This window comes from Dreissena polymorpha, chromosome 7, assembly GCF_020536995.1.
Source record: "Dreissena polymorpha isolate Duluth1 chromosome 7, UMN_Dpol_1.0, whole genome shotgun sequence".
NCBI classification, from domain to species: Eukaryota; Metazoa; Mollusca; class Bivalvia; order Myida; family Dreissenidae; genus Dreissena; species Dreissena polymorpha.
The window spans coordinates 4,384,348-4,392,967 of record NC_068361.1 but is presented as its reverse complement, the minus strand read 5'-3'; the positions used below and the strand labels follow the sequence as shown (position 1 = coordinate 4,392,967).

General features: G+C 35.1%; 1 protein-coding gene across 1 annotated transcript; it reads right to left on the bottom strand.

Moving 5' to 3' along the window:
• Positions 1-3,927: 3,927 nt before the first annotated feature.
• Positions 3,928-6,604, bottom strand: LOC127838119 (tomoregulin-2-like). Its single transcript, XM_052365692.1, has 4 exons — positions 6,441-6,604; positions 5,145-5,355; positions 4,518-4,844; positions 3,928-4,056 (listed from the first exon to the last, which is right to left on the bottom strand). Exons 1-4 carry the CDS (start codon positions 6,478-6,480, stop codon positions 3,972-3,974), a joined length of 663 nt encoding a protein of 220 aa, XP_052221652.1. The 5' UTR covers positions 6,481-6,604; the 3' UTR covers positions 3,928-3,971.
• Between the last annotated feature and the right edge of the window lie 2,016 nt (positions 6,605-8,620).

Genomic DNA, 8,620 nt, shown 5'->3' with positions numbered 1-8,620 from the left:
TGCAGCGGAAAGTGGGCTGGTCGGACCCATGTAGCAGTACAAACTGTAAGATCGCGGGGTGGCATTATAATAGAAACGACAACCCCGAGCGCAAAAGGACATATAGATAAACTCAGAAACAAAAAATAAATTCTTAACATTTGAAAAACAGCGACACAAATTTGAATTGATTCTAAATGAAAACATTAAATAGATCGATTGATCTATTTATAAAATGTTATATCTTTTAAATTCAGTTTTAAAAAATTAAATGGTAAATACAGTACACCGAGTACCGGTAGTTGTTTTTCTTATCATAAGGTGGCGTTATCTCGAACGTCATTCCCAATTATTCAGGAAATCAGGAAAAGTGGATTTTATCAAATAAGTCTTAAAGGGGCCGTCAACCAGATTTCACGAAAAAAGAAAAGTTCTAAAATACCTATTTTATTACAATTATTAATTTATATTGATTAAAATATCACGACTGGTATATTACAGTGCATGGTAAGTATACAATAAAAAAACACTAGTTAAACACTTTTATTCTGATTTAAATATGATTCTTTGAAAACAAATTATTTTGCATACGTTGACCGATGAGCTCTGGTGAATTAAATGTACATGTATAAGCAGCGTTATCATACGCGCACATGCGCACAGTACGTCTTTCTTCATGTACATTTTATTCATATCTACGTAACTATATACTTATATTGATTTCTCCTCTTGGCTATTTTTCAATTGACATTAAAAGCCTTGTTGGAAATCTTTCAATTAAGCCAATATAATGTTAGCATGATCTTATGTATATCTACTTGCGGAAAAATGTTTACAAATGTTATTGGATTGTAAGAAAGTTTAAATGTTGGGTTAAACAGCACGCCGAAAAAAGACTTCATTAGACGAGTTTGCGGGATATTTGTGTAATGTAAAATAAAGTCCCCATAATATCATATAACAATTGACAAACTACCGTTTTCATTATGGATTGTTGACGATGCACATTGTAATGCACTGCTTGTCTGCCATAATAGTTTTATTTAAATAGAAATGCTAATTAAATTGCATTAAGATTCACTTGGCAAACAATTTATTGTACTAAAAACAAATTCGGACAAAATGCCTTCTCGGTCATGCGGTCGTTAAATTTATGTGTTTTTTTCTAACATCGCCAACGCTGCCTCGGACTCGCGAAATTGCTTTCGCACAATCGACCCACGTCATAGTGTTTACGCTTGCGGCAAAAAAGTGTGACACTCGCAGTAAACTGCGGAGCCTTGCCCGAGTTCCAGTATCAAACATGTTAAAACGTAGTTGCTCTTAAATTCAAGTGTAATCGAGTAAGGTTGTGCTTGTCAACAGCAAATCTGCTCATCAAAGGCAGTCAAAGGTAAACTTGCATACTCTTAGCGTTCAATACTTTGTTCGACGTAGCTGTCTAAGAGCACTTTCTCAGAAATGCTTCTAGAAAATGTATTATCATAAACTGATTTATGTACAGGAAGAGCAAATTCTACAGAAATTAAGTATGTTTTTTTAACCTATTTATGAAACGCTCTCGAGTCCGTTTCCTTGGTGTCTATGGGGGAGATCTAAAGAATGCTCCCACAGTGGGGATCGAACCCGTGACCTCCCGATCGCTAGGCGGACACCATATCCACTACGCCAGTGTCAATAACGCATAAAAGTAATTTGTAGCAAGTGACTTGCTAACAACAAGACTACGGTCATATTGAAACGTACGTATGGTGTCCGCCTAGCGATCAGGAGAAGGAGAGTTCGATCACTTTGGGAAGCATTTGATCTCAAAGATAACCGTGTTTCAGGTACAAGAAAACGGAATCAAATTCTGTTTGCGTGTTTCGATATATGCATGTTAAGAGTTAAAACAAATAGGCTTAGACTAACTACAGTCTTACGACATTTGCGCAAATGGTCTTTTTTAAATAAAATAATCATATATATATATATATATATATATATATATATATATATATATATATATATATATATATATATATATATATATATATATATATATATATATATATATATATATATATATATATGTGGAGCACTGTATATATATATATATATATATATATATATATATATATATATATATATATATATATATATATATATATATATATATATATATATATATATGGAGCACTGTATATATATATATATATATATATATATATATATATATATATATATATATATACAAATACAAATGCATTATACTTGGATGTAAATCAACCCGAATAACCGGACAAAAATCCCCATATGATATTACGAATCAGGACAAAAGGTTGTATTGGACATAAAGTCCATACTTGAAATTTGATAGAGACGTTCAAATTGATCCAGATGATTTTGTATATGATTAAAAGCAATAATTTTGTTATGAATATGTGTGTAAACAAACTTATTAAAACGCATTATACTGGCTGACACAGGTTACTTGTGTAAAGCACTATTTAACTGAACACTTCTACTCCGTATACACAAATTACTCTTTCCCCCAAAGCAATAAATAATGTCCCTATAATCTCGAGATTCACACCGAGAGTCAACCTCCGCGCAGATATTTGACTGGAGCCAGTATAGCTGGATCAAATCTCTGTTTTCGTAACCAACCAAGTGATGATAGCCGAGCTACATGGTGCAGTAATGTTCTTGATCTTATTTGTACTTTTTTAATTAAGGTAATGATTTTTGTAATGAAGCTAAACTTATACACTATTTTCAAAATATAAAAGAACATGATATTACTTTTCATAATTTTACACTTAAACAAAAAAAATCCTAGCAAATCTGGTTGGATTTTCTTGTGATGGAAGATATTGTGTGTGAAAGCATGGAACGAGGGGGACAACTCAAAAAGAAAACAAAGGCGGAAAAAATCATGTACCAAAAAATAGGTAATGAGACGTAGTGGTGAAAAAAGTTGTTCGGGTATTTCTGGAAATATTGTTTCTTTGTACCCATCTGTATTTGAAGTGTTTTTTGTTGGTGGGGGTGGGGGGACGTGCTGTATAGAACTGAACTGATATATATTTTTAAGGCCTTTTTAAAAATGCATTATATATGTGTCTGTTTGTATTTATATGGTTTCATAATCAGCGAAGTTTTCCAAGGTGAGCTTCTGTTCGGACGAGCTTATGTCCGGGTCTTTTCTTATATGGGCGGGCGTTTGTTTAATCTGGTCAAATAGAAAAAACGCTTGTATTTATGGTTTTAAAATCGAGGGAGAGCTTTTGCGCAATAAAATTTGACGAGAGTGCTAATGTTCCGGTGAGTTGTTGCCCGACACTCATGTAATTCAATATGTAAAAACAATATTATGAACCTATTTAATTTTATATACTGAGATATATAAAGTCACAAATAATATGATCATATATAGTCGAATACAATGTTGTTTGACAGTAACCATATCACTGTATATAGCAGGTACAAATTCACTGATTAAGTAGTAGTTTTGATTGGCTCGCTGTTGTTTGGAGGATTAAATAAAAACTTGAGGATACAATGCATATAATTGTTCGGGTGTTTGTTTTGTTGGATTGTTTGCCGATTTCAACCATATTTCCGTCATACTAGTATTATCGCGGTTAGTATAGCATCTCAAACTTTTGACCAGTTCTAGATGTAAACACTTATACCAGTCATTGACAACTGCCCTACTTAAATCATAGATTTTGATCGGGGATTGCTGTTAAATGGATTTCATTACATTTAACCACATATGTTAGTAGGGCTATGTATACATCTTATAGTTCAGTGCTCTACCAACTCAGCTAGCATAGTATTTAATGTTAAGCGCATTTACCCATGCCCTACAATAACAACGGGTGACAAGCGGGGCCTAGTGAAACTCACAAACATGTTGCATCAACAGCAACAACAGCAACCGTATAGGAACAACAAAAAATGTTCATCAAAGACGTTTATTCTTTATTAAAGAACGCCTACTTTCCTCAACCAATGTTGGCCTGGCACTTGCTAGTGTCGGTTACGATGGTCAGCGCGGCGTTATGACACCTGGCTTTTGAGAGTTCGCACCTGAAGAAAGTGATTAGATTTAGAAAGTAAATCAAGTAATCCTCAGTCGTATTTTTACAAAGGTAATATAATTATATCAATGGTTGTTAATTGTTATTAACTGCCATTAACCAACGAAATCATATTTAATTGTATGCCTAATCTCCAAATGGGATTTGCCATTCCGTGTATAGGAACACCATTTTCACTACAATATATGATCAATGAATGTCATCATAATGTTCTAACAACTGACAAAACAATGGTCGACTGAAATGATTTAATCGCAAATGTGTATGGATTTGAACTGGTTCGAGTCGCCTGCACTGAGCTCCCAGTGTATAAAATAGATCATGATTAACTAGAAATTTAAAGTTATTTCTTGAACGTCGATTTGTTGTTAAAAGTGCAACTAAACGTGTTGCAATTGATGCAAACGTTTTTTTCTCTGTTTGACATTAGTTAAACCTAAATTTACTTACTGGTTTGGATAGTAATTTCCGTCTGACCCACATATGACGTCAAAACCACCCGAGCATGTTACGGAACCGAGATTGCTGCAGAAGACATTTTGAACAATGGCAGCGATTGGGTCCGTGGTCGTTGGAGCGGAAGAGGTCGTCTTTGGAGCGGAAGTGGTTGTTGCGTCAGTGTGACCAGAACCTGTTCCATGTGTCACTGTAGTGGTAGCGACGGTGGCGACGGTGCTTGGAGGGGCCGTGGTGTTTGGACATGCGCCGTGGTTTTGGAGGGTTATTTTATGCCCAGCATAATGTAGGGTCTCGCACAAAGCGTGGGTGAAATGGCAGCTGTAAATAATATCTAGTTAATTGCAATGAGTGCAAATAAAGAAAAATGGTAAACTTTGTTGGACAATTTTTCTTCAATGTTTTAACGGTTAAATCAACATTATGTAGTTTACTATGCTATGTAAGAACATGGACGAAGCAATCATGATGTGCAGGTGCATCAGATATATGTAATATATTTATTTAATAACATTAAAAACACTAAAAAATATGAGTTTGATAGTATTGTATTGAAAGGTTCAAAGTTCTCACACGAACTGTAAATCGCATTTGTATCGATAATCAATAAGATCATCTTACTGGTTGCCATAGGTAACCCCATTGGAGCCACACACTTGCTCATCGCCCTTAGTTACGTGGGTAGCGCAGTCGACCAATAGAAGCTCGAGACACAGGGCGTCGGTGTAGAGGGTGTTGATATTCGCAATAGCTGCGTCTACTTCTCCACCGCTAGGAATTGTTGTTTGGGTGGGGTGTCCATGATTGGGATGTGGGGTGCCCCTAACAACGACTGAAATGACATGGAATGCGTCGCTCCATTTAAATTCCATATCCCGATGTGTTCAAGCTCAAGCGTTTATAAAACTCTCTAAACGACCACCCCGTCATTACGACCAACTCGCTACGACGACGACCACCATTTTTCAGTCCCGAATTTGTCCTGCCACATTTAAATGGCCGTTACACTCACTGATCCGACCAACCCATCAACGGTTACTACGACCATTTAAATCCGTAAATTTTGTCAAAACTGTAACAAGAATAATGCGATAATTTGTCACCGCATATTTATATCAGTGAAAATAAACATACATTCAACGACAATGTGTGTGTAAATAATCGATGCATGAACTTTAGGATAAATCCAGCAATTAAACATTGACAGAAACTACTAAAGTCGTTTTCATGTGTGAACATTTGTGCAATTATATTGGCAGTCAAGCCCATGTGCCCGCTGCATATAATTATCAATATATGTTCATTGGTGAATTGTTTTCATGTTTTCGCAGTTAAACGCAATGTCTCAAGAGACTTAATATAACATAGCAATGATTTATACTGGATTCGATTTTAGTTCATTGATTGATAAGCAAATTTTAAGCCAAATTATTTCGATTCAAAGTAAAATGACAAATGAATGTCGCCTAGGCGTAATGCATATGGTGTCCGCCTAGCGACCGTTAGGTCACGGGTTCGATCCCTAATAAGGTAGTGTTCTTTAGATCTTCCCCAAAGACACCAATTACTGGTTCTAGACTCAGGTAACAGACTCAGGGGCATTTCAATAGGCCTTCAGCTTAACGATGGAGCTTAAATAAATAGTTTTTAAATAAAATGACGAAATGTATTGCATTTTGGTGAGAACAATGTCTTACAATTATTTCTTAGACTTTGTTAAACTAGTAAGGTTATAATATTACCATTTGTTTATAAACATTTTGGCGCCAATCAGCGATTTAAATGTTGGAATAGTAATATACAATAGAACAATGTCGCATATAATAAGTTATTTTCAAAATGTGTTAAATACAGTATGATTATGTTGTGTTTTACATTGAAGATAGTGGTGAAAATAATCGGGAAAAATTAACGTGCCTGAAATCTGCAAAAGAACGAAAAGTCCGAGTGAAATCATTTCGAATTGGCGTCTTCAAGTTTTGTGAAACTGGCACTAAAAGTCCTGTAAAATAAGAACTGATTTATTCCGTCATGACTTTCTTATCTTAAATCACGACTGGCTGTACGGCGTTGTCATAGGGCACCGTTGATTTATTCACGACCTCTTAATCACGATTTTACATCATGTACAGAATTTAAAAGGTACGAAAAACGCTTGTAATCGATATCTAAAAAATGCAATAGCTTCGCACTTTATTCTAGGATTGTTTTGTTTTATGTGTTTCTAATTTCCACATATAAACTTGTTATTTGAATTTCATTTCGATACAACCGTTTTGTATACAATTATACCAACTGATGATGATAAAGCCATGCATTTCGAAATGTAAGAGATTCATCAGCGCCAAAGTATTTTCCAGCGATCATACATAACCTACTAGACTCAAGAAAGTAGGACAAATGTTTGAATTAGTATATTAAAATTACAATTAACCTCTATTGATGTTTTACATCATACATATATGCAATTTTGCGGTCAAATTGTGAAGGAAGGGGGTTGGTAATTTCAGCTGTCCGGTATAGTTGCCAGCAACAAAACTCGTATGAGTCGGGAATATAGATTGAATACGGATAGTTTCAGTTTGTTAAGAACCCGTCGCACAATTCTGGATTACTGGCTATACTATTCCGTAAGTCGTGCAAGCGCGTCCCGATCAACCATTTCAATCTGTGTTTGACCGTCCCGATCTTCCTTTTCGAACTTTAATAAACCGTTATTTGTCTACCTGTGTTTGACCGTTCTGTTTCAAGCTGCGCTAGACCTTTCTATTTTAAGCGGTGTTTGCCCACTGTACCTGACAAGCTGTGTTTGACAGTTCTGTTTCAAGCTGTTTTTAAACGTTCTGTTTTAATCTGTCTGTGACCGTTCTGTTTCAAGCTTTATTTGACCTTTTTGTTTAAGCTGAGTTTGACCGTTATATTTCAAGTTTTGTTTGACCGTTTTGTTTGATCTATGTGTGACCTTTTCGTTTCAATTTGTGTTTGACCTTTCTTTTTCAAGCAATGTTTTGCCGTTCTGTGTTAGGCTGTATTATACCTTCCATATCGGCCGTTTTAGGCTGCGTTTGACCCTCCCAATTTGCCGTATTTAGCAGTGTTTGCCCGTTCTGTTTTTGCGCTGTGTTTGACCGTTCTCAACGCGATGCTGGTTCCTGATATTTAACAGATCTTTCGACAATTGAAATGCGACTGAATGTTTGTGTGACAACGAGTACCGTAGACATTTATGACCAGTATGTTCCTAAACTGAGAGACATGTAAAAGATACAAATAGAATGCATAGGATTACACAAATCAACCTGCCATCAATGTTGGTACAAAGCTACTTTGTTTCTTAAAAATTATATCGCAAACAAAACTTATTTTCTGTTAAGTAATGCGGAATCCAACATTGAAACAGTTTTGGACTTTCAACTGTCCAACTATCAGGGAAATCCGTGTCAAAGTCGAATTATTCGAAAATAACATTTGGTCGGTTTTGCTTTATAAATCAAAGAGATTATAACTTTATCAAACTTCATCAAAATGTGTAAAACAAAAAACTATCGACCAAATGCCTTAGTCTCAAATCTCGAAATTTATCATAATTTTATAATATTGTCAAATAATGATGAGAAATTGGGTGAAATATTTGGGTTTTCTTTATGTACGAAATATTGACAAGTATATCAGTAGCGAGTATGCATTAACAACAAAGGGATTACAATGCTGTTGACACAAGCCTTAGGCTGTATTTGCATTATTTATTATTTGTACCACAACGCTCGTTAACTTGTGCATACTTGAATAGTGACTTCTCCAGATTGTAATTCAGCCAATTAGAAATAAAGACACATAGAACACTGACCAATGGGATTCATAACTGAGTTTCACGGGCCAGATGTTAGAGGGAAACAAGATAGTTAGCGTTTAGACTTGGAGGTGTACGGATCGAGAAAGATACGATCATGTAGCTATCAGACTGTATTTGTATAACCGAAAATATTAAGTATGTTAGACATTAAATTGGACTAGAAACTGATACATGGTGTTGTTGAATATTTTATCATGTATTATGCAGAGAAATTAACATAAATAGGTAGAATAGACTTGTCCCA

Excerpts from the sequence above, each read along its gene's own strand:
- LOC127838119 (XM_052365692.1), bottom strand. The coding sequence starts at position 6,480 with ATGATTTCACTCGGACTTTTCGTTCTTTTGCAGATTTCAG. Across the intron at positions 5,356-6,440 it reads CGTTCTTTTGCAGATTTCAG|TCGTTGTTAGGGGCACCCCA; the intron begins GCACGTTAATTT and ends ATGTCATTTCAG. Across the intron at positions 4,845-5,144 it reads GGGGTTACCTATGGCAACCA|CTGCCATTTCACCCACGCTT; the intron begins GTAAGATGATCT and ends TATTATTTACAG.